This window comes from Equus quagga, chromosome 12 (assembly GCF_021613505.1).
Source record: "Equus quagga isolate Etosha38 chromosome 12, UCLA_HA_Equagga_1.0, whole genome shotgun sequence".
In the NCBI taxonomy this organism is placed as follows: domain Eukaryota; kingdom Metazoa; phylum Chordata; class Mammalia; order Perissodactyla; family Equidae; genus Equus; species Equus quagga.
This window is the reverse complement of record NC_060278.1, coordinates 95,825,446-95,851,379: the sequence shown is the minus strand read 5'-3', so window position 1 is coordinate 95,851,379 and position 25,934 is coordinate 95,825,446. Positions and strand designations below refer to the sequence as shown.

The 25,934-nt window shown below is 53.2% G+C and overlaps 1 protein-coding gene and 1 long non-coding RNA gene across 2 annotated transcripts in view; both read left to right on the top strand.

Annotated features, from left to right (window-relative positions):
• Nucleotides 1-5,598: 5,598 nt before the first annotated feature.
• LOC124248819 (uncharacterized) lies at nt 5,599-11,417 on the top strand. Its single transcript, XR_006891149.1, has 2 exons — nt 5,599-5,943; nt 10,187-11,417. It is a non-coding gene; the product is annotated as an uncharacterized LOC124248819 (long non-coding RNA).
• A 1,136-nt stretch (nt 11,418-12,553) lies between these two features.
• ADA (adenosine deaminase) overlaps nt 12,554-25,934 on the top strand; it is a 28,032-nt gene continuing 14,651 nt past the window's right edge. The window contains exons 1-2 of the mRNA XM_046678764.1: nt 12,554-12,680; nt 23,051-23,112. Coding sequence (XP_046534720.1) covers nt 12,648-12,680; nt 23,051-23,112 — 95 coding nt within the window. The 5' untranslated portion in view covers nt 12,554-12,647. The remainder of the gene's footprint in view (nt 12,681-23,050; nt 23,113-25,934) is intronic.

Genomic DNA, 25,934 nt, shown 5'->3' with positions numbered 1-25,934 from the left:
TTCTTTGTTGATGTCAACCAAGCGGACGGACGTGTTATGGTAAAGTAACTGTGGAGTGAGCATGCATTCCTCCCTCCCGCCTCTTGCTTTGAGGGATGAAGGGCACACTTCCATCATGGCCGGTGAGGACCAGCCTCACACTCACTGAGGTCAGAATGCAGCTGCCCCCAGACTGTGAGTTCCCCTCAGCGGGCCAGACCGTTCTCAGCATGCGTCGCCAGCATCAGCGTGGCCCAGGGTTACACTCAGGAAATGTGGATGGGAATTAAAGGAGATGTTGAGACACTGCCTGTCCCAAAGCAATCACCTCAGGTCCACCACTGTGGCCACTGGGGAAAAGGAGCTGTGCACCTGCTGGGTGCCAGGCACGGTGCTCAGCATTCCCGCACGCTGCTCTGGTGTCCCAGCAGCCCATCATCCTCGCTTCTCAGAGGTGGAGACCCAGGCTGAGCCAGGACGAGCCACTTGCCTGGGCCACCCACACGCTGACTGTAAAGCTTGGAGGGGGCGTGCAGCCAGGGCTCCTGACGGTCCACTGCTCTTCCCACTAGTCCTTACACCCAGAATTTCCCCCTTAGGAAGTCATTCTTTCAGTTAGGGAATTCTCCCCTCTTAAAATGTAACACTATGGCAAATAACTCTAAAACTTAGTTTCAAAAACTGAACACTCTTTTCTACCCAGGGGTAAAAACAGCTGTGAGCTCTTCAAGAGAAGCAATGGATTTTTGTTCTTCTTATGTCCTCGCTGCCTGTCACAGGGCCTGGCATGGAGTAGGATTTCAATAGATGTTTCTTGAATGACTATGTGAATGACTATGTCACCTGGCCAATCATCGTCCCTGTAGAATCATGGCTCATTTGGACAGGAAGAGACCTCTAACCCAGAGGTCACACACAGACTGATAGCATGTGGACGGTATGGCTCACAAGCACGTTTTGTTTAATCCACACAATGTCTTTTTAAAATTTGAATTATTTGCCAATATTTAAAAATTAGAAGGTTTCACATAAAATCCACATTCCCAGCTTGTGGCAGAGTCTGGCTAGCTTTCCCCAAACCCATATCCTTTTCCTCCCGGTACATAGCCTCACTTGCAGTTGGGTGGGACCACGTGACCACATTCTAACCAGTGGAGTGTAGGCAGAAGTAATACGCACCACTTCCTGCCTGGTCCCTCAAACCTCCCTCCCATCCTCCTCGCTCTCTTCCCTGACTGCTGGCCAGAAGCAGAAGATCCAGGCGAGGACTCCTAGGCCCTAGGAGACGGCAGAGCCGCAAGACCAAAGGAGTGGGGCCCCTCCATGCCATGCAGAGCCTCCTACGGGGCCACACTGGACTGTGGTGGGATCAGGAAATAATCCTTTACTGTATTAAGGCCCTGAGCTTTGGGTTTGTTTGTTATAGCAGCCTCTCCTGCCAATACAGCTTCTCTGGAAAAATCAGAAATCTGGCAACACTTTTCCACGTGGCGATGGAAGTTTGTAACTGCCGCCCCCTTCAGCCCGGCTGGCATTTTCTAGTTCCCCCGATCCCTGAACTTAATCTCCCTGGCTCCTAGAGTTATTTGATTTTGCAGCTCCTGATCAAATTCAATCTCTTCCTCAAAGATATGGGGAAATTGAGGCACAGAGAGGACAGGGGACCAGCCCAAGGTCACAGTGTGTTGGGGGCAGAGCTGGAACTTGGACTGGAGTCTCCTGACTCCTCCCCAGGGTTCCTTCTTGGGATCTTTCTTTCCTGTGAGCAGAGAGGAGATTGGATTACGGGGTGAGGATCACACCAGCCCTGACAGTGGTTCCCCCACATGGAACCCAGCATATGTGGGGCTCAAACCAAAGTGCTCATCCCCTTTCCCGCTTACTCCCTGACTTCCTGGCACCAGAACCCACCATCCCCGCCACAGAGGCCGACAACCAAGGACAGCCGCCTGGATTTCATTATCATCTCCTCCTCCTCCCTGTAAGAAGCCTCCCAAAGCCAGATGCAGGCTGGTGGGGAGGCTCCGACCAGCCAGGCCACAGGCTCCCCTCCACTCCCACACTCCCCTCCACCCCTGCCCCCACCCCCACACAAGCAGACACATTCCTTGCAACCTTTGAACCCCCTGGCTTCTCATCTTTCCAGGAGATGAGACGAATTTGAGGGCTCACTCTCATCTCCTGGCTGGCATCACCCGAAATCGAAACCCTTTCCTGGCCATAGCCTAGCGTTCCAGTTGTTATTCGACCCCTTTTGTGTGGCAGGTAAAGAACCAACGTTTGTAGCCCGTAACAATCAAAAGAGGGAGATGTTCAAAGTCTAGGGCCCTTTTGAGGTGGTGGGGTCAAGAGGGGAAGGGGACACCCAGATGGCGGAGGGGATGAAAAGAGGAGGGGGAAGCCATGGCTTCTGGGTGATTCTACAGTTTGCATAAGGCTTAGAAATGCCTGACAGGCAAAATAAGGTTCCCTCCCCAAGGGGGTAGAGCCATGCGTCTGGTGTGGAAGCCCGACCCCAATCCTCCCCTTCTCTCTCCGTTTGGGGAAAGGCCCATGTCCTTGATGGCTGAAGCTCCACTGACAAGAAGCAGGAGTCCATTTTCCCTCCCAGACAATTGAATCCTGAAAGAAATGAACTTGCAAGATAATCTCATGTTGAGGTGGCTGCGACAGGAATGTCCCTGTCCGGAGGGCTCGGAGGAGCCCTGTGAGGCCAGTGAGGGGTTCCAGGTGACCCTCTCCCCATGGCTATGCTGGGGCCTTCTCCTTCCCCTCTCGTAGTGCTGTAACTCCCCAATACCTTGAGTACCTGTCAGCCATGCTTCGCCTGGAGTGCTCAGAGAAAACGCACCCCAACTGAGGACACTTCTAGATTCCCCTCCGACGCTTTTCTGTAGATGCCGCCGTGGAGATGTTTGTAGACACCCAGGAGCTGCTGAGAGGCTCCTCTTGGGCTCCACTATCTCGTCTGCCCAGACCAGACCACTGCCTGGAACCATGGCGGCTTTGCCAGAAACGCAGCTTCTTGGTCATTTCTCCACTGCGTACGTCCCCTCTCCCATTGGGAGCCAGCTGGCTCCCCCAGCTCAGACTGGGAAAGGCTCCTGGAGACTTGAGTTTGCCATCACCCCCACCCCCACCACCACCTGCCAACTACCAACTACCGCCACCCCACCCCCACCCCCACCCACCACCCACCAACTACCACCGCCACTATCACCACCATCACCACCACCACCCCACCACCCACCACCCACCATCAACAACGACCACCACCACCACCGCCACTACCATCAGCATATTGGAAGGAACAGAGAGAAATCACTAAATTGAGGGCCTGGGTAGAGAAAGAAGAAAAGAGTGTCGCCTCAGCCTTCACAAAGCTATTGGTACACAGAGGCCCTGCTAAGAAACTCCTTGAACCCACAGGGGCCGCGGGCACAAAAGTTCTGAGTTGTCCTCAAGAAGAGAGTCCACGGTGGTTACACCAGATGTCCTCAGACAATAATGACAGCAAATCTTACACAGGCCTACATGCCTCACTTATGCCCCTGAGAACCGAAAAGTTCTGAACAAAATACTTTACGTTTAGCACCAAAACTCATTTGGTGGCAAAAACCTAAATTGAACAGATATATGAATATTCATACATTATTCTCTGCAGAAATATTAATGTGTTTAATTATGGGATGCTAACCCCGACCCCACTGGTATGTTATATAACATATGGCATGTGCTTTTTTTATTTTAAAGATCGGCACCTGAGCTAACATCTGTTGCCAATCTTTTTTTTCCTCTCTCCCCAAAGCCCCCCACTACATAGTTGTATAATTTTAGTTGTGGGTCCTTCTAGTCGTGGCATGTGGGACGCCGTTCCGGCGTGGCCTGATGAGCGGTTCCATGACCGCGCCCAGGATTCGAACCGGCAAAAGCCTGGGTCGCTGAGGGGGCTGGCCCCGTGGCCGAGTGGTTAAGTTCGCGCGCTCCGCTGCAGGCGGCCAGTGTTTCGTTGGTTCGAATCCTGGGCGCGGACATGGCACTGCTCATCAAACCACGCTGAGGCAGCATCCCACATGCCACAACTAGAAGGATCCACAACTAAAATATACAACTATGTACCGGGGGGCTTTGGGGAAAAAAAGGAAAAAATAAAATCTTTAAAAAAAAAATAAAAGCCTGGGTCGCTGAAGCGGAGCATGCGAACTTAACCACTCAGCCATGGGGCTGGCCCTGGTATGTGCTTTGTAAAACCCAAAAACGCCCCAAATCCCAAAGCTCATGAGGGCCCTGAGACATCAGGTTTTAGATAAGGGACCTGTGTGTGTTCCAAGTGTTCCACATCTATTAACTCACTTAATCCTTGCAACAACCCTATGGGGTAGAACTTGTTCTTATGATTCCCATTTTATAGAAACTGAGGCAGAGAGAGGTGAAGTGACTTACTTCACAGCCAGCGAGTGTTGGAGCTGGGGTTTGGACGCAGGCATCCTGGTCTCTCTGAACCCCTCCATCACCTGCCTTGCTAGGCAAGGTGGGGTGGGGCGGGGTGGGGCAGGTGGGGTGGTAAACAGCAGGGAATAACTATTCGAAGCTGCATGTGCAATAAGTACATGCCACGGAGGGTGTACGAGGAGCGAACTGCTGTTACAGGTGTTCTCACAGGGGGACCAACCATCCCGGTTTCCCCAGAACTGTCTTGGTTTTAGCACTGAAAGTCCTGCATCCCAGGAAACTCCTCAGTCCCACCAAACCAGGATGCTGGTCCCCCTAGTTCTTGGGGATCATGTGCCTCTTATGAGCATCATGAGGGGGATTCTAGGGTCTCAAGATGTCTGTTGTTCATACAACATGGCTTCTCAACCCAAACCAGGATCTCCTGCAGGCACTTAACCAAGACACGGGGAGGAAACCTGGAGGAAGTGCAGGTTGTGTCAGAGTCACCAAGAGCCAGTGTGTCTGTGTCCAACCCGACACCTTCCTCAGGGGTTTGCAAGGACAAGTGCGACTCCATCCAGCTTTTCTCTTGAGCATTGACTTTGGACGCCGTTGTAAACACAGTGGGAGTATGCCTTTGGGCGTCGATTTGCTCTGAGATTCCAATTTAGAAATGACTGGCTGTCATCCCCAGCTTTGAATTTTAACTCATTAAAGCCCACACCTAACTTCTCAGTAATGAGTCACACCAAGGACTCATAGCCACCTGCCACAGGCCTGCCCAGTCCCGTCTGGGTGCAGAGAAGAGGGAGGCAGGACCCCTGGGGCTGTGGAGGTGGGAGAGAAACAGGCCTGTGCTCAGAGAGGGAGAAAGAGGGCCCCATGCGCTGCGAGTCCCGGGGCCTGCGGGGCTGAGTGAGGGAGGAGGAGGCGGGATGTGAATGCTGTACCATCCTCCTGATGGCTGAGGGCTCCCCCCCGTCAAGAATGCAGGCTGGAGGCTGCCAGTTCAACAGGGCAGCCTGAATACATTTATTTACCTCCACTGTTCTCTGAAATGCCAATAAGATGACATAAAGGCAATGTGAAAAAAAGCACACCTATTCACTGGGAGAAAGAGACCACGTGAGCAGATAACAGCAGATAAGAGGAGTTGACTGAATTCTGGAAGCTGGGAAGCAGATGGTGAGTGGGAACTGACTTAAGAAACCCGAGAAGCTGAAAGCTGACTGTTCATGGGGAGCCATCAGGACTCAAGGCAATTTATAGATCCTCAGAAAGCCTCAGGACTGGAGGGACCAGGACTCTCCAAAGACCAAGGTGCAGAGCAGAACTAAAACAGAAGGGCTGGCTGGTTACCCGTCTGGGGGACAACTGGGTTTCTAGTCTCCTACTCCAGCTGGCACAGGCAGGACATGACCCCTCCCAGCCACAGCAGGAGGCTCCCATGCGGGAGAGACGGGAAGAAGATAATCTGAGATGGTGTTCACACAGGGCTCAGCACCGGGCCTGGGACGCAGCAGGTCCTTGGTAAGTTGCTGTTTCCATTCTTATGTTCAGCTGGCATCTTTCTGTCTTGTCCTCTTCTTTTCGTCTCTTGGTCAGACAGAGGCTCAAAGACACATGAGGCAGGAGAGGTGAAGTGGACGGCAGAGTCCGGCTGCCTGGTAACACCTATCCACACACACTCCCCACTCACCAGGCTCTTTTATGTGGCAGAAATGGCCAGTTGCCTTCCAGGATCCATTATCGTCCTCTTCTTTAGTAACAGGACCTCCCCTTTTAACTAGCTACCTTGCCTCCCAGCTACAAGCCATTTCCCAGTCTCTTTTGTCATTACACGTGGCCATGTGACTATATAAGTGGAAACATTATGAGGAAATCAGGAAGTATCTTTAAAAGAAGAAGGCTCTTCTTCCATGCTGCTCATTGAAACAGTGATGTGATGGCCAATGCTCCAGCAGCCAGCCTGGACAATGAGGATAAGGGTCACATGCCGGAGATGACAGAGCAGAGAGATGGAAGAAGCCATCTTCAAAGAGTTGCCATGCCAGCCCTGCAGTGCCCACCTTTGGACTTCTTTTACATGACAGAGAAATCAACTTTTTTCTTGTTTTTGGCCACTGTTATTTTATGGTTTTCTGTTGTATGCAGCTGATCCTAATGCTGTCTGATAAATTCAAGTTGTGTACAACCCCTCACTTTTCCTCTTTCTATTTGGAGATACTAGAAGATCAGAATCTGCAGAGACCTTAGCTATTATGGAGTCCACAGGGCCGGGTCAAAATCTGGCCCACAGATGTTGTCTTTAGCTCATACCAAGTTTTAAAAATTCAAACATGTTTTAAACATTAAAATTGAGGTTTCTGGCTGTTCTTGAGTAATTGGAGGATCTGACAACACTGGATTCATGTTTCAGGATGGCAGCATTCAAATAGGGCATCTGCTCCCCTACTTCACCGTCTCTGAGCTAGGTATGTATATACAGGTTATCCTATGATCTAGGTATATAAATGGGGTAGCCTATGAGCTAGGTATATATATGGGTTATTCCAGGAGCTGGATATGGATGTGTATTATCCTGTGAGCTTGCTCTCATGGTTATCCGCACTCAGCAGGTGAGGAAGTCAAGGCTCAAAGAGGACTTGCCCAAAGTCACGGAACTTGGATGGAGCGCAAACTCCAGACTCTCTGCATCCCGTGCTTGCTCTGTCAGCATTTGAGTTTGCAACTGTTGACTTCCCAATCCCTTGCTTGAAGTTTCACAGAGGAAGTCAGTAGAGCCAAGGAGGAAGAAATACTTCATGACCCTTGTCATACTGTATCAAGTTGACGGCTGGGCTCTGTCTGACCTAACCCACTTTCTCCTGGAGACCGACAGAAGTCAAGAGCACAGGCTCCGAGGTCTAGCATAGTCACACCCAAATCTAGTTTCACCTCTCACCAGTGATCACTTGGAGCCTTGGTTTCCTCACTAGCAAATGAGATTAATCACAGTACCCAGCTCACAGGGCCACTGGGAGGACTAGATGACATCACACACACCTGAATCCCTTCTCATGGTGATCAGCACATAATTGGTGCTCAATAAATGATAGCCTTTATTGTGACACATATTTTGTATAAGTGTGTGGGGTGAGGAGGGATTAATTTGCTTTGTGGTCAAATCCTTTCCCTGAGACATCCACTCGCCCTCCCTCAGCCCAAGGCAGCCTGAGCCTGCACAGCGCTGTACACAAGGTCGTGCTCAGGTGAGGGCTTCCCATATATCTCAGGAGCTCGAGAACAACGACCTGAATTGCCCACTTACATTTCATCATTCCACCAACACGTAAGAAGCTCCTCCTCTCCACCAGGCCCTGGGCCAGGACTGGAGATCCAGGAGCAGTGGAACCTGTCCTGCCTTTGAAGACCATCCAGTTGGCCGGTAAAATTAGACAACGCCACGTGACTCTCCGATATAGGGAAGATGATGACAAGTATTGTGGGAAGGGGAGCAAAAGGGCTTCCTCGAGTGAGATGCACTCCTGCTCCAGCAGAAACTGCCAGAAGCTCACCCACATCCCTACTCTCCCCTCCTTCCCCGGCAGCTGCTGGACTACATTTCCCAGTCTCCTCCGTGATTCAGTGGGCCATACGACCCGGCTGTGCCGTGACTGAGAGTGGGCTCAAGGGGCCTTCTGAGCCTGGGCCCTTGAACCCCAAACACTCCTTAACCCTCTCTTCCCCCTCTGAATGGCGGAATAAAGATGAACTCCAGGGTGACCTTGAGACCCACACGTTATAGATTCAGCCTGAGTCCCAGAAAGAATAGAGAGTTGCCATCCACCCAGAATTGTTACAGAAGCAAGAACTCTATTTCTAGCTTATTTGCCAGGTATTTGTAACATTCTATGTGTTACAGTAGCTAGGGTTACCCCAGCTAATGCATCTACCTTGAAAGCCTGATTTTTTTTCATTATGTAACCTTTCCCCTTCACAACTTTAACAATTACATTTATGCTGTTGTCCTAAGTTATCAATGTTATTGTCACAACCTAATTCTTTGTTTAACTGGAGATAATCCCTCCGACCAGTATTCTTTCAGATTGGGATATTCTTATTCATGAGTTCTCTGTTTTCATTTATTTCTCGTTGTTGGCCGGAATTAGATCTTGAGCTAGATTTTTCAGGAATGATGAGAGTTAGAACTCCTGCATGTTTGAGAATGTAGCTCTCTTGTCTTCACACACGAACGACGTGCTGTGTGGATAATGAATTTGGGGGAGGGTATCTCTCTCCATCCCTCCTCCAACTCTGTCGACATTGACTCACTGTGTATTGATGCGGAGAAGTTCAAGGCCAGCCTGGATCACCCAGGGTCCTGGCAGGAACCGGGTGACCCCCTCAAATTGAGTGAGTTTAATAAAGGAATTATTTACATTCTGTTATAAGATGAATAAGGAATGACGATCTGATGCATAAAAAGGTGACTATAGTTGATAACACTGTTGTACAACTGAAATATGCTAAGAAAGTAGAACTTAAATGTTCTCACCAAAAAAAAAACCAGAGGTAAATATGTGACATGATGGGTGTGTTAATTAACTCAATGGGAGGAATCCTTTCACGATGAATATGTATATCAAATCATCACATTGTACATTTTAAATATCCTACAATTTTGTCAGTGATACCTCAATAGGGCTGAAAAATAAAAAACAAAGCATTATTTACAAAGGTGTGGGCAGGTGTAGCTGTCAGTGCCCCACCCACGTGCCTGCAGCATCACCTCTATGCAACAGCTGCTTACTGCTAATTCCTGCGTCAGTCTCTTGAGCTCTTTCTGCCGCAGGGGTTTGCCAGCCAGGGGAGCAAGCTTAGCAGTGGGTTGAGCACAGGAAGTTAACATCCCGGAAGCAGCCCTCAATGTCAGAGGGCAGGGGGTGGATAAACCCCCTCAGCGTCCTCACTCCTCAATTGGGTTAACTCTGAGACAGATGCTACATCACCTCCCAGAACCCCCCTGAGGGACTGAGCTCCAGGTGTCTGTCTGGCCACCCACTCATAGCGGCTTCTCTCACTTCCTGTCCTACTTCCGCATTCCCCTTCCGGTGTTTCCTGGGATCTCTCCCCACAAAAACTACTTGCACTCAAATCTTGATCTCAGGCTCTGCTGCTGGGGGAACTCTAACTCAGAGCAGGGTTTAGGGAAAGGGCAGTGCAGTGGCCCGAGGCTAGTAACAAAAGGAATCATTGCCTTTCAAGAAAGGGGTAGGAGGGAAGAGTATGGTAAGGAGAGGACCTGCCAGGAGCTGTTGCCTTGGTAGAGAGGCCCTGTTGACCCAGTAATTGTGCAAGAAGAAGAGAGGGAATAAACTTCCTATCTTCTCCATCCTCCCACTTTCTGATCTCCTGCTGGTGCCCTCTATCTGCCAAACCCAACCAGAAGCCAGAGGGCAACAGAGCCCATTGGCGTTTCCACCGTGGTCAGGCTGCTTGACACAGAGCAGCGTGGAAGAGGGTAGAGAGTGCATCTGGTGAGGCAACTAGGAGATCTGCAGCACACGGCCTGATCATTTTCCTTTGGGTTTGACCTGCTTGGAAAGCACAAGTCCAGGAACAGGGAAGAGGCTTTTCCAGTGTCAGGATGGAGCAAACTAAGGTGCAGAGACTGGAGGGGTTGGGGTGGGGAGGAGCTAGCATCCCTGTTATTTGCTGCTGCATAACAATCCACCCCGAGACTTAGTGGCTTCAAATAACAACCATTGTCTTTTCTGTCACAATTTTGTAGGTCAAGATTCGGGCTGGGCTCACCTAGGTAATTCTTCTGTTCCTCACGGCATGACTGAAGTCACGTATTCAGCAGGCAGCTGTTCTGGTCTGGAGGGTTCACTAACATGCTTGGTTTCCTGGTAGGGATGGCAGACAGGCTGCACTGAGCTGGACTGTCGACTAGAGTGACTGCGTGGATTCTCCAGGGTGACGGCCTCCAGGTAGTCGGACTTTCCACATAGCGACTCAGGGTTTCTGGAGAGAATGTTCAAGAGGCCTCGATGGAAGCTGCAAGGCTTCTTATGACCTAGGCTCCAAGTCCAGGAATATAATTTCCACTATATTCCATCAATCAGATAAGTCATTCAGTCCAGCCCAGGTACAAAAGGAGGAACATTAAACTCCATCTCACAATGGGAGAAATAGCAAAGAACTTGTGTCACCTTTAATCAACCAGCAAGTCATCCAGGTTGACTTGCCTTTGAGGAACGTGCTGGGAATCGGTGGGACTGATGTTGGAGAGGGACTTGAATGTCACGACAGGGGCTGAGGAGATAGTAACAAGGTGGGGAGTGAAGGTTCTGGAGTCAGATTCAAATTGGAATCCCAGCTCTGCCACTTACAACACATGCACCAAGCAGGCTGTTCCTTTCTCTGAGCCTCAGTGTTCTCATCTGTAAAACGAGGAGCTCAGTTCCTATTTCACAGCATTGCTGTAAAGAGTAAATGGGATGGTGCTTATAAAGTGCTTCTCAGAGTACCTGGCTCTGAGTATGTCTCAATAAATGGAGCCGTTATTATTCATCCTGAGTAACATGGAGAGCCAGGCAAGGGTCTTACAAAAAAACCCTTTGAAGAATCATTTTTGACCCACTCTCTCCCCCACTCCCACTACAACCCAACCCAAGTCCAGCTGATTTCACCTCTTAAATGTAGCCTGAATCCAGTGTTCCCCGTCTCCCCCACCGTCACCAGCATCTCCACCTGGACCACTGGGTTGCCTCCTTCCTGCTTCATCTGGCCCCTCTGTCAGGCCTTCCCCTCACAGCAGCGAGCCCAGGCTTAACCTGCAACGTGCACACAAGCCACCTGGGGTGCTTGGTAAAATACAGATTCCAGTTCAGTAGGTCTATGGTGGGGTCTGAGAGTCTGCGGGTCTAACGGGCTCCCAGATGATCTCAATGCTGATGATTCCTGGACCACACTTCGAGTAGCTGGAGAGTATTTTTCCAAATAAAAGTTTGACTCTATCATGCCTCTCTTTTCTCTTTATTTATGGACTTGTTAATTTCTTTATAATATAATGAAATGAAATAAAACCACCATCCCATCCAAGTACTGGAAGAGGATCAACAACCCGAGTGCACCTGTGTGTGCCTCCTCCCCCACTCCATTCCCCTGAGATAACCATTCTTCTCAAACTGGTGTTTAACTTTCCCTTGCTTTAAATTTTTCTACTGATGTATGTGTCTAAACATGCATATTTTTGATTTTCCTTTTATTATACATTCTCAAAGTTGCGTGATAATCTATAGTTTCCTGTGACTTATTTTTTCACCCAACATTTTTTTCTGAGCCAGATCTGCGTCGTTGTCTACAGCTGAAGTTCAGTCAATTTCGCTGCTGTGTAATAGTCCATGGTGTGAAATGCCCACTCGCCTGTGGATCGGCATTTGGGGTGTCTCCATTGTTTTTGTTAACAAAAACAGCATTGCGTGAACATTCTCCAAGATGCTCTCTGGCTGCAGGGGCTCAGGTTTCTCGAGGGTAAATGCCTAGGAGGGGATTTGCTGTGCCCCCGTCCCCTGCTTGCATTCCCCATCTCCTGGGGTCTCACATAGGATGGCCTCTCCACCCGGGCTGCCCTCTTCCACTCCACCCCCACCCGCCCCAACCCCCTTCGCCGGGAAACTCCTTCAAGTCCTCAGAGAAGCCTTCCCCCGATCTGCAGGCCCCGGCTGGTCCCCATTAAAGCTCCCTAATTACACATTTGTGTTGTGTGATTAGGTGTGGAGCGTGTGACTCGCCCAGTAGAGTGCAAGCCCCACGAGGTTTGTGATGCGCGCAGGTTCCCAGCGCGGGCCTGGCACGCAGCAGGCGCGGGGGCAGCAGCGTGAGCGGGCTTCAGGGGCCAGGCCGGAGGCAGAGCCCGGCCGGACGGCTGCAGCCTGAGCTCACAGGTGGCTGCAAGTCCGCGTCCCGGGCCGGGGTTTTCGGGCTGACCACAGCCCGGAGAGAACTCGGGTTTGTCCTGGGTGCTGGGCGGGAATTGCAGGAAAGCGCCGCTGGGCACGGCGGGGCGGGGGCTTCGGGCGGGGCGGGGGCTTCGGGAGGGGCGGGCCCGGGGCGGGCCCGGGGGCGGGGCCGGGCCCGGTTAAGAGGAGCGTGGCGGGCCGCCCGGGAAGCGTTCCGGCCACCCACCGTGCAGGGACCTTCGGCCTCCGGCGGAGAGCGCAGCGCCGCCGCGCACACCTGGCACCATGACCCCGACGCCGGCTTTCGACAAGCCCAAAGTGAGCGGGGGCGGGGCCTCGGGGTCCGGGGGTCTGCTTCCTTGTCTGGCTGGCGGGCCCAGGGGCGAAGTGGGCCCCTGCAGGCGCTTCCTTCCGTTAGTTCAGGCCCTTGCCCGCCTCCAGGCTGTCGAACGAGAGCCAACGAGGCAGGGAGGGTCCTGAATCCGGGGCGCCCCTAGCTGGCCTCCGAGTTCTGCTTCTGCCCCTGACTTAGACCATGTGGGTTTCAGTTTCACTAGATAGATCTCTCAAATGGGCTTCCAGCCCTGCCCTGAGCAGCTGTGTGAGCCTAGGCATGGGGCTTGACTTCTCTGAACCGCACCTGTAAAATGGGGCCCAGTGTCCACACCTCTAGGCACTTAGTGTTGTAGACAAGGCATCCTGAGCGCTCAGTGAACAGTAACAGGTTTAGACTCCAACACTATGATTGCTTCATAAGCGGGGAAGAGCCCACACTGTTGGATGTGCCCAAGAATCATGAGCCATGCCGGGGAGGGGAGGGGAGGGTGGGGAGCAGGGCCCCCTCTCTCCACGCTAGGGGCAGAGGGGCTGGGTGGGCCCTGGGCCCTGGTGGAGTTCACTTGGGGCTAAGCCACAGCTGCTGGCTCTGGGGGATAACTTCCTGTCCCTCCTCCCACCAGCTGTGGTGCCTTGGGAATGGTGCGGTCAGGGAGGGTCCGGGCCCACTTGGCGAGCTTGGGAGCACTGGGATTCAGCCCAGGGAGGGGGGGGGACCCAGGAATCCACCCAGCAGAGTGAATCAGCTAGTGGGGTTTGAGACAGCTGGGGGGCTTGGGAAGGAGTGAGCTTCAGTCGGCCTCAGCTTCCCTCTCCGAGAGACAGATGTGAGGGATGATGATGGCTACTACAAAGTGTTGGTGACAAGCCTGTGTGTGAGTTGGAGGGGAAGAGAGGGGACGCTCTGTGGAGTAAGCCCTGGCCCCCACTGCTGATGCCCCCACCACAGGGCAGATGTTCAGCTACTCCCTGCCAGATGTTTCAAGTGTGAGGGCAGCACTCCTGTCCCGACCTCATGCCTCCTCCACACCCCGTCTGGATGCCCCGTGCCCGGACATTAGTGCCTCTTCGCTTTGAAGGCTTTTTTTTTTTTTTTTAATGCTTTTGAATTCTCTCTGCCTTTGGGCTGGGGAAGCATCTTACCCTGATATGAATCCTAAGACAGCAGACAAAGCCCCTTGATTGGGAATGAAATGGGAGTTATGAAGGTAAAAAGCAACACTTCTGTAGAACTTGCTGTATACGCCAATTTGATCCTTGCAACACGTTTATAATAGCCCCACGAGGGAGGGACTATTATCCCCATTTTTTTGGCTTCACCCAATCTTCTCCTCTGACTCAAGGTGGCAGATGCTTCTGCTCTCTGGGCCTCAGCTCCCACCCCTGGGAAATGAGCCCCACCTGCTTGTGGGAGGGTCTGGAAGTTATGGTTGATGCTTGCCAGGATACCCGCTGTGCACGTGAGGTGTGATAACTTTTATATTATCATGAGGCAGGAACGTGCCTGAGCTGGTAGGGGAAGCCAGAAGGAGCATGAATCTCGGAGCCCCTGTAACCAGAGCCAGCTCCTTGCCCTCCCGTGGGTGGAGCAGATAATAATGAGGATATTAGTATTGATAGCTGGGGCTTACCGAGTTATTGCTCTGTGCCAGGCACCATTCTGAACACGTTACCTGCATTAATTCACTTGATCCTAGCAGTGACTCTGCAAGGTAACTGATGTCATCTCATTTTATAGATGAAGAAACAGAGGCACAGAGAGGTTAACTAGACCCAAGATCACAGCTAGGAAGTGGCCCAGCTGAGCCCAGGGAGGCTGGCTTAAGAAATGCCGTGCCCCTAACCAGCTTCCCTGAACTGCCTCTGCAGAAGCCTTTGGGGCCGTGGAGATGCCAGAGCCCCAGGTGCAGGCCTCTGGGACAGGAGCCTCTGCTGGGCTCTCTGGCTTCTCATACTGACCACCAGGTGAGGCCCAGGACCTGGCCAGCTTTAAGAAGGCAGAGCGGGGCCGTGCTTTCCGGACCTTATGTGTACTCAAATCACCTGACTTCTGTTACTGTTCACACTGTGAGTCAGGAGGTCTGTGTGGGGCCTAAGATGCTGCACTTCTGACAAGCTCCCAGAGGATGCTGATGCTGCTGGTTCATGGACCACGCTTGGAGTAGCAAGCCCCTAGGCAGCTGCCTACCTGGTTTGATTGTGTCATTCCATCAAATGCTTCCTGAGCACCTGTTGGGCCTTGGAGGAAGCACAAAGAGGGACAGAGGGATGGCCCTTATCAGCGTGTTTCCACAGGAGGGAAGGCTGGAAAACTCCGCAGGCCTCAGGAGTTCTTTGTCACGGAGGGCAGTGCTTGTCGCGTGCCTGTTATTGTAACAGTACTAACAGTGGCTGTCATCTGAGTGTTTGTGGGTACCAGGCACCTTCCGTGACTTATCTCACGGATTCCTCTGGACAGCTCAACAAGGCAGATGTCTTCATCTCATCTACAGATGAGGGAACTGAGCTGGAGAAGCGAAGTGACCTGCCCAAGGCTGCTCAAAAGCTGAGAGCCTCGAAGCTGTGGACTGGCGAGTGAGCTGGCTCGGGTCAGAACCGCAGGGTCTCAAAACTGCCCCTTCCTGATGCAGAGGCGAGTGGGAGCTAAGTCCCAGTGTACTTGCTTCTTTCTCATGTTTGAATGTTTGCTCCGAATCAGGTGCTGTTCTGATTGCTTTGCATATATTAACTCCCTCACTGCTCACAACCGTCCTCTGAAGTGGGTCCTCTCATCTTCATTTACATATGAAGAAACTGAGGCTCAGAGAGGGGAAGGAACTTGCCAGTCACACAGCCGGAAAGCAGCACAGCTTGATGTGAACCCAGATCTCCCTAAAACTCAAGTCGAAGCTGTTAACTTTGCTGATTTGCCACTGCGCTTTGGGGTGGGTGTGGGGGCAGGAGTTAGAATCAGGGTGGCCTTGGGCTTCAGATGGACTGAGACTGGATCCCTTCCTGGCTCTTAGCAGCTGAGAGCTCAGGTGGACAATTCCCTGAACCCCAGCTCCCTTCTCTGTGAAATAGGCTGATAAAACCAAGGTCCTGGGGTCCCGGGGGAATCGATGTGCTGACTGGCTGGCAAGCAGCAGGCCCTCAGGTGTGTACATTCCCTCCCCCGGGCTGCAGTGGGTGATGGAAGTGGGGTGTCTGTGGTCACACAGTGAGGCGGGGGGGGCCAGCCAGCCTCCTGATTCCACATCCGGCCTCAGGGTGGGCTTGGCTCGGGCAGGAAGGGGCCCTGTGAGCTGGGAGAAACTTGTCCACTTGCCCAGTTGTCCTAGGGGGTGACCTTTGGGCAGGGGAGGGTAGGCCCGGGGCCTGGCTTTGGGAAGGAGTGAAGTTTGAGTCTGTAGCGACCCGAGTGTTGGGCAGGCTCACCCGCATCCCCTAGGGCTCTGAGGCCCCAGAGCAGCAGGATGGAGAAAGAAAGAACCTCTGGTGTCCTTGTGACCACGGAAGGAGAACAGCAAGGAATTGAAACTAGTTGGGGCCAGGCTGACTGGGCCCACTTTTCAGCTGGGGGGCGCTTGAGTGAGTTACTTAACTGCTCTGTGCCTCAATTTCCCGGCTGTAAAATGGGAATCATACTCGTATTCACCCCACGTAAAACACCAAGTGCAGGCTGGCCGGGGGCAGGGGGCCCGCCAATGCTAGCTGCCATCCATCAACATCCTCCACCTGTTTACTCATCAGTCTGCTTAGATTTGAGCAGCACTGACTCAGCACTGATGTGCAGGACAAAGGGAGTGTATCGAGTGTGCTGATATGCAGGAGGAAGGGAGTGTATCGAGTGTGCTGATATGCAGGAGGAAGGGAGTGTATCACGTGCGATTGTGGCCTCTGGCTTTAGGGTCAAACAGCTTACTGACCGGGCTCTAGGGCAAGTTCCTTCATCTCTCCGAGCCTCAGTCTTCTATAAAATGGATAACTGTGCTGAGTTCCTAGGCTGTTGCCACGCAGGATGTCCCCCTTGGTGAAGACTCACCTTGCCTTCCTGAAACCTCTGGGGAAGCTCACAGCAGCGGCAGCTGAGAGCTCAGTCAGGCCCTGAGTCAGCAGGAGGCCCCAAGGGACTGCGGGCCCCTTCAGCTCTGCACCTTGGAGCTACAGGAGCCCCGGTGGCTGACCACAGAGGACTTCCTGGAGGAGGTGTGGCTGAAACAATTTGTCAGCCCTGGGGCTGCTCTGTCTTCTGACCTCGCCCCAAAAGTCTGCAGCGAGGCCACAGGGGCATGAGAGCACTGCCCAGCTCATTGCCAAGAGCAGGGCGGAGAAGGGGAGGGGACATCTGCCTGAAAGTGGGCCCCCATGGCTCATCCAGGTTCTGAGTGCGGTGCCCAGGTTATGGGGGCTGGTCAAGAAACCCTGGCTACTCTGCCTTGACCAGGTTCTCTGCGAGGCCCGAGGGGGTAGGTCAGCCCCTTCCTCAGAGCAGGGAGAGGACGCAGCACTGCTGACGGCTAACAGGGAGAGGAGGAAACCAACACTTGGTCATTCAACACCTACTGAGCACTTTTGCTGTGCCAGGCACTGTCCTAGGTGCTTGCCGTCTGCCCAGGTGCGCCACACACCGCTGAGCTCGTTGTACTGAGCACCTACCGTGTCTGGCGCCACTGTGCCTCCCTGTCACCCTTGTCTCCCTCTGCACCGCCGCCTCAGCTCTCTGCCTTCTGCTCTGGCTTCCCTCCAACCCATTCTCCACACAGCAGCCAGAAAAAGCTTTTAAAAGGTGACTCCCCATTTTAAAACTCTAGTGGATTCCTTAAGTGTGACCCGTGAGATCTCCCTGACTTTCTCTCTGGCCTCATCTCTCGCCACCAACCTCATTCTCTGCGCTCGAGCCGTTTCCCTCACAGCTCCCTGATCCAGACACTTAGCACGTGCAGCTCCCTCTGCCTGGAACCATTCTCTCTCCCTCCTTCCTTCTCCCTGACACTAACTCTTCCTCTATTTGTCTCCTTCTCAAAGTGATCTTTTCTGGACACACTTTCTAAATCGCCCCCCTTCTGTGGATGTTTTCTTTTTCTCATGACACTTGGTGCATTTTCCCAGCATGATCTATAACTATGAGTTCAGAGAGGTGTGTTTGCTTGTTGTCGGCGGGATAGGCTGCGGTGCGCTGCGGTAGCCAACATTCCCAGATCCGCCGGGCCTCAAACAGCCGAGGTAGGCGTCGTTTCCTCACACCGTGTGCCCATCACAGGCCTTCAGTGGGGTTTCTCTTCCTCAGTCATTCGGGGACCCAGTCAGATGGGTGACACCATCCTGAACATTGCCAGTCGCTGTGCCAGAGTGGAGAGAGGGCTCTGGGGAGTCTGGCATTGGCATCTAAATGCTTTGGCCAGGAGGAGCCATGGAGGCCCACCGAGTTGCAGGGGGCAGGGCAGGGCAGCAGAGACAACCGCCCCGATTCATTGCCTGACTTTCCTACTCCGAGGCTCTGCCGCCAGGCTTGATTTTCACCTTCTGACTTCTCCTGGCTGCTCAGTGACGTCACGCAGCTCTTCACCCAGCTTCCGTCTTCCCCATCGACGTTTAAACGTGCTCAAGTCATTCCCACCTTGAGACACAGCTCTCTTGACCCACACCCACCTCCAGCCCCATCCCAGGTTCCTTCTCCGCGTTCAGGGGTGAAATTCTTGAAAGAGTGGTCTGAACTGGCTCCGTTTTCTTACCCTGCTCCAGTGTGGGTTCTGTCCCCTCCGGCCTCTGGAATGATTCTAGGGCAGTGGTTCTCAACTTGGCCCCCTGTTTTTATTTTTAAAGTGGATTATTTAAAAAACAAATGGGCTGGCTGGTGGCGCAGCAGTTAAGTGCGCACGTTCCACTTCGGCGGCCCAGGGTTCACCAGTTTGGATCCCGTGTGCAGACATGGCTCCGCTTGGCAAGCCATGCTGTGGTAGGCGTCCCACGTATAAAGTAGAGGAAGATGGGCATGGATGTTAGCTCAGGGCCAGTCTTCCTCAGCAAAAAGAGGAGAATTGGCAGCAGATGTTAGCTCAAGGCTAATCTTCCTCAAAAAAACCCCCAAAAAACAAACACCACAAAAAAACATGTCCCCAGGCCCACCTCCAAGGATTGTGATTTAATTGATCTGGGGTGAGCCCAAGCATGGGTAACTTTGTGAAGCTTCCCCAGGCCTCCTGATGGGCCTCTGGGTGGAGAACTCCTCCCGGGGTCCCCGTGCCCAGCGGCCTTAGCCCCAGGGACGTTTCTGCTCTCCTCCTCCTCCACCCCTGGCAGGAACCAACGGTATTTGTTTCCTGTAGCTGCTGTAACAAATGACCACACCCTGAGCAGCTTAAAACAACAAACTTATTTTCTGTCGGTTCTGAAGACTCAAGTCCACGGTTCTGGGGGAGAATCGACTCGGTGCCACTTCCAGCTTCTCGGGACTCTGGGCGTTCCTTGGCAGCATCGCTCCAGTCTGCCTCCTGTCCCGTTGCTGCTTCCTCTTGTGTGTGTGGGTTTCAAACAGCCTGCCCTCCTCATAAGGAGGCAGGAGATTGCATGCAGGGCCCACCCAGCTAATCCGGATAAACTCTTCTCGAGATTCTTAATCACGTCTTTTGCCTCCTAAGGTAATTCAGGTTCTGGGGATTGGGACATAGACGTCTTTGGGGGGCTACCATTCAGCCTACACCTCGCGGGGGGGCCACTCCTCCTTGAAACCTGGTGGCCCCTTGCCTTCTGCGCACCACACGCTCCAGTTTCCTTCCCGCCTCTCTGGCAACTCTTCCCAGGGCTCCCTCTCCTCTGTAAGGCCATGGGGTGCTGGCGCTCGTCAAGGCTTTGTCCCAGGCCCTTTCCTCGACATGCCCTCCTGGGTGAGCTCACTCGAGACCACAGCCTCGGTCATCCATGTTCTTGCTACATCTCCAGCCTCAGTCTCCCTGAGAGCTCCAAACCCTCATGTCCATTGGCTCCCTCCCTTTCCGTTTGGAGGTCTCACAGGCATCCCTGTGTAACTGCTCGTGCCTCTCCCTGCACCCCACCCCTCCTGATGCCCTTTGCACTGGGTCTTCTTCCCGAGTTCTCTGACTCAGCGTGGGAATCACCGTCCACTCGGGTCCAGCCTGAAGCTTCATCCTGGACGCTCCTGTCCACCTGCTTTTCCACATCCGCCTCGCCACCCTGGTCCGAGGCACTGTCACCTCGCCTAAACTTGCCCGCAGGAGCCTCTCTGGTCTCACTGCGAGTCGTCCTCTTCAGCTTCACACCTCGTCGTGGCTTCTCTGCATGCTCAGGAGAAAACCCACCTGCTCCTTGAGGCCCACACGGCCCTCCCTTCTCTGAACCCGTGCTTCAGTTCCTCACACGCACGTCCTCTCCCACCACACGACCTTTGCACACGCTGCTCCCTCTGCCTGGGATGTCCTTCCTGCCTCCGCCTCACCTCTGCCCGCTTGGCCCCTCTCCATCCTTCCGATCTCAGCTCGAGCTCTGCTTCTCGGGAAGCCACTGTTGGCCCGCTGGCTGGGTCAGTCCTTTTGTTTGTTACCTCTCTCAGGACCGTGTGTGCACATCCTGAGGGATTGTCTTGGCTCGTGATTGTACATTTATCAATGTGACACTTCATGTCTCCCTTTCTGGACTGTAGGCGTCACAGGAGGGGGACTGTGTCCCTTTATCTTACCTCTGCATTCCTACCGCCAGCAGGGCCGCGACAGTTTGGTGAATGAAGGATTCTGAGTTGAGGCTTTAGTATTTACTACACGTCAAGCACTGGTCTAAGCACACTACAGTCACGTGCCACATAACGTTCCTGGCAATGATGGACCACATAGGTGATGGCGCTGCCGTAAGGTCGGGACCATGGAGCCTGGGTGTGTAGTAGGCTCCGCCATCTAGGTTGGTGTAAGTGCACTCTGTGATGTTTGCACAGTGATGAAATGGCCTAATGACGCAGTTCTCAGAATGTGGCCCTGCCGACACCTTGATCTTGGACTTCCAGCCTCCAGAACTGTGAGAAAATGGTTCTAAGTCACCTGATGTGTGGTATTTTGTTTCGGCAGCTACAGGAAACGAATACGGTCGGTTTCTGCCAGAGGTGGAGGGTAGGAGAGCAGAAACATGTCCCTGGGGCTAAGGCCACAGGATGCTGGGACCCCTGGGGCAGGGGTTCGCAACCCAGCTACCCATTAGGAGCCTCCGGGAAGCTCTGGAAAGTTATCCACGCTGGGCCCACCCCAGGTCAATTAAATCATAATCCTTGGAGGTGGGCCCGGGCCCAGGTTCCTTGTTTTGCTTTGTTTTAAATTATCTGCTTCTTTAAAATACATGTGTGCATGCGTAGCACACACACACACACGCATCCATGCACGCACAACACATGGAGCCAAGGTTGAGAAGGCTGCCCTAAAGGAACCATTGAGAGGCCAAGGGGGCAGGACCTATAGCGGAGCAGGGTAAGGAATAAGTGGAGGTAAGGAAACGGAGAAAGTTCATTCTTTCAAGAATTTTACGCCTGAAGGGGGAGAAAGGGCCTAGGACGGGGCTGGAGGTGGAGGCGGAGGTGGGTCAAGAGAATTGTGTGTTTTTAAGGTGGGAATGACTTGGCATCGTTAAGCGATGCGTGACTGTGCGTTAACACAGTTAAGCCTCAAGGAGCCGTAGGAGGAAAGCATGTTGTCCTCCCCATTGGACAGATGAGGACGCCGGAGCACTGCAAGTGAAGTAACTGTCCCCAGGGGTGAGCGGAGGAGTCAGATTCCAGCTCTAACCACAATGCTTCCCTGCCTCTCTGGCTGAATCCAACCCACGGCCATGTGAAGGTTAAGGATACGAAAATGGAGGTTCAGAGAGGTGAGGTCACCTCTTCAAGGTCACACAGCTGGTCGGCAGTTCCCTGGACTGGAAGCTTCTGTGCTCCCAATGCTGAGCATTTTTTGAGAACCCAGTAAACATTTGGCTGGGTGGGCCTTGAACTCATTTTGTCAGGGAATCCATAACTAACTTGACTCCGAGTCTGGGAGTCTGGGTAGCATGCTGCTCTGTCCTTTGCTGGCTGGATGACTTCCAGAGAGATCTGATTACTCAGATGTCCTGCTGATAGGAGGGCTGGGTGGCTCTGTTCCTGCCGTGTCCCTGGCCCCAGGCCGGGTTTCCTCTGCAGGAGGCAGCTCTGTAGGTGCTCCTGGGATGCCCTTGGGCCAACAGCTCCCTGACCACTCCCTACCTCCCCAGCCAGGGCAGCCACTTTCTTGTCCAAGTCCCCAAGTTCCAGAGAAGGCACCACCCTGGGGGAGATGTCAATTGAGAGTTTTCTGGATCTCTCTCCCCCTGGCGGGGGAGCATTTCCTCCGTGACCTGGAACGGGCGGATGGCAGAGTCGCTTTCCCATTGTCTCCTAGTGTCGGCTGTGCTTCTCTTAACAGCTCACGGAAAACAACGGGCTGTTTCCTGTGGGCCACGCGTGTCCACTACACTGTTTTTTTAAAGCCGTGCAGTTGTTCTTGGACAGGGAGGTGGTCTTTCCTGCTGCTTTTCAGTTGAGGAAATAGGTTCAGAGAGATAAGCGTGTTATCTAGGATCACACAGCAGGAGAAGGGGCAGAGCTGGGAGCCCAAGCCTGACGGGATTGTCTCCACAGTCCTTGTGCTTACACTCTTGGTTTTGTGTGCGGGGTGGTGCCCGTGGGGCTGAGCACGTGGGAGGTGATCGCTAAGTTGGCCACAGATTGATGCCGTTTCTAGAGCACTGGAGAGGTCTTGTGTGGCCTGGTACTGATTCCTGGTAAGCTATGCTTAAGTAACACCTGCTTTTGAAAATGGAGCCTGATTTTTGAATTGCATTGTGTTATTCACTAGTCCAAGAAGTCAGGTCAACCCTTTTTGTTCAAGTTGGATTTTGTTGAGTGAGTTGGGTGAGAGCAGCATCGGCCTGTGTGGTGGCTGGGGGCTCTGTAGTTCCTACGGGACCATGGCTGGCCTCATGTTTAAGACCACCAGCTTCAGAAATGGGCTGGGGTTAGAATTCCCATCTGCCACTTAGCAGCTGTGGTGGAGAGCAAAGGCACTGGGTTGGGTTTCTGCTTCCATCACTTGCTTGCTGTGTGGCCTTGGACAAGTTAGTTAACCTCTCTGAACCTCACTGGTCTCAGCTAGGAAAGATAGAGATTACAGTTAAATCCACCCTACGGACAAGGATCACATGAGATGGTGTGTGTGAGGAGTCTGGTGGTGTATGTGAAGCGTCCTGTAAGTGGTGACCAGTGGTTATCATGGTTTGTACTAACACGAACCCTCTCATGGGTCCTTCAGGCCTTCACGGAGGTGTGTGTTCTCATCTCTCTCTTCCCTCTGCCCCTGCAGGTGGAACTGCATGTCCACCTGGATGGAGCCATCAGGCCCGAGACCATCTTATACTATGGCAGGTGAGTCCGTGGATGAGAGGCCTTCCTCCCCAGGATTTGGGCGGGGTCCACAGTTGGACGAAGAAGCCTCTGGAGAATTCCAGGGTCGGTGCTCCTTCCTGTATCCCTGTGGGATCAAGCCAGCCCCCAGCCAGAAGAGGGGGTGTGTGGGGACACGGGGACCTCAGCCCTGAGCTGGAGACCCACAGCCCAAGTCTTCTGCCTTCTGTGCCTTGGACTCTTGTCCTCTAGCTGCCAGGTGAGCCAGGAGGAGCTTGCCTCACCTTGCACACCTGCGCACACGTACACACACGTGGAGGCATTTCCCAGAGCCGAAGCGGTCACTGTTTTTTGACTTGGTCAAGAGCTCGTGGCAGGTGACACCCCCACACAAGATTCTGGTACACATTTGCTGAACATCTCCCAGTGCTGGGCCGGGCCCTCTCCTTGAGTCAGCGATTTAATCCCTCCCCACCTGGAGGAGGCAGGTGTTGCTGTCTCCATCTCCCTGAGGAGAGAGCAGGCTCAGAAGTGAAGGCAGTTGCCCAAGGCCACATGACAAGGAAATAGGATGGTCAGTGACCCCGCATGGTCTGACCCCGAAGCTCTTCCTGCACCATCATGGTGGTAACCTACTGGGAGGCGTGGAGAGCCGGCTCCCCTCTCTGGGCCCAAACCCCTCATCTTCCAAATGAGAAGGCACCTCCTGCCTCAGCTCTCGTGGATGCTGCTGGGCCCAAGGGTCCCCAGGGCCCCCCAGTAAGGGAGATCCACCCCTCCCTCCCCCACCTCAAGGGCTCATCATGGCCCCTCTCTTAGGTCCAGCACTTAAGAACAGGGACTTTGGGGGCCAGTGGATCTGGATTCAAATCTGGACACATTGTTTCCTCGCTGTGGCCTTGGCCTCGGTAGTTTGAGGATTAGAATAGGGCCTTCCTCCAGAGCTGACCTGGGAGATGGGGCCCCTCCTCCACTCCACCCCGCCTCTCCCTCAGCAGACGGTGTCCTTCCTGTATTTACCCAACGTTCATTTTGTTTGGAGCTGGGAGGGCTCCACCTCTCCCTCATTGCCTTGAGCAGCTCAGCTCTGGACCCAGATTTGGACGCTCTGCTCCCTAAGCCAGAATCCCCTCGGTGAGCCTCAGAAGGGAATTGGGAAATCCTGGGAATTTGCCCCCAATTCCTGGGAGCATCTCTTCCAAGCCCCTGAGAGAGTACTGGCGAGAACACTTGTCTCCATCTCATCGTACTTCCACTGACCTTTTTCTGCCCTAGGAAGCAACAATTGATTTAACTTCCGTTTAACTATATAAGAATATTAGCATTTACTGCATGCCAAGCATCGCTTTAAGCGCTGTACCTGGGTTAACATAACTGAGTCCTCACGACAGCTTGTGAGGTAGGTCTGTAATTCTCTCCATTTTATGGATGAGAAACTGAGTCCTGATAGGTGAGGCTACTTGTCCAGTAAGCACAGGTGTGACCCTGAGTCCATGCCTGGACCCTTACCCTGCCAGCTGGAGGTAAGGTGAAGTCATGTAGGAAAAATGCTTACCCAGGGCTGAGCGTGCTAAGTGATCCATCAGTGTCTCTTGACCATGATAGCATTAACTACAACATATGGCTCTGGCTAAATGGGGTGAAGCCATTGGTTTCCCTCTGCCTGTCCTTTGCCCATGTCAAGCCACTGACCTTTGCTGCAGGCCCCTAATGAGGCCATTAGGGCAGGTCGCTAGCCACCAAGATGAGATCTAATTGCTGTGCTCATTAGGGGGTCATAGGGCACTCATTAGCGGAGCAAGAGGCCAGAATGTCTGGGGTGGGGTGGAGGGAAGAGGGCAAGGAGACGCCAGCCTGGGCGGCTGGTTGGATTTCCCCTATTCCATGTCGCCTCGGTGTCCGGGGAGCAGTCTAGGCCCTGGAGGAGGGGGTGGCCGCCAGCTGGAGTTTGATCTCGAGGTCAGCAGGAGGGGGACCTGGGAGTTGGCCAGACTCAGATATGGACACCCATAAACACGCTGGAGGACGCCGGGTGGGGCCAGGGCTGGGAGGGAAGGTGGGGCATCTGGCCTCTGAGCCCTCTGCCTCCGGGCCAAATCAGTGGCCCCTTTTCTGCCTCAGTTGACTGTTCTCACTTGTTTCTTCTTCCTTCAGCTCTGCGATTCCATCCTCCCCGGGGCCTTCTTCCTCCTCTTTCTCAAGCTCCTTCACGCCCTGTCGGCTGTTTCTCCAAAGCACATTCTGAATCTGGTCACTCGCTCCTCTCTGTCACCACCCTGGCCTGAGTCCCCAGCATCCCTCATCTGAGCTATTACAGTGGCCTCTTGACTGGTCTCCAGGTGTCCGCTCTGGCCTTCTCCATCTGCGATCCCCATACTACTGTAGTCAGAACAATGGTCTTAAAACACAGTCTGATCAGCTCACACCTCTGTTCAGAACCCACCCACACTCCCATCTTGCTCAGGGTCAAAGCCAAAGTCTGCACGCGGCCCCTAAGTCCTACAAAGCCCTCATTAACTCTCTGACCTCTTTTACTACTCTTTGCTTAGCCACACCGGGTGTTTCTCAAACATGCTAGACCTAGTAAACAGAGAGATTGGGTAACTTTCCCAAGGTCACACAGCCTTTATAGCAGAGCTGGGATTCAAACCCAGGCCGTTTGGCTTCAGAGTCAGCTATCTTTCCCAGGACACATAAGTAGCCTCATCTGTTTCTCTCTCCACCCTCCAAAAGAAATCCTTTTCCTGAGAGGATCTGGCGGTCCACAGAGGGGAGAGCTCTTGCCCATGGTGATATGGCACCCACAGGAGGGAGATGGACTTTGAACTCCAAAACCTGAGCTC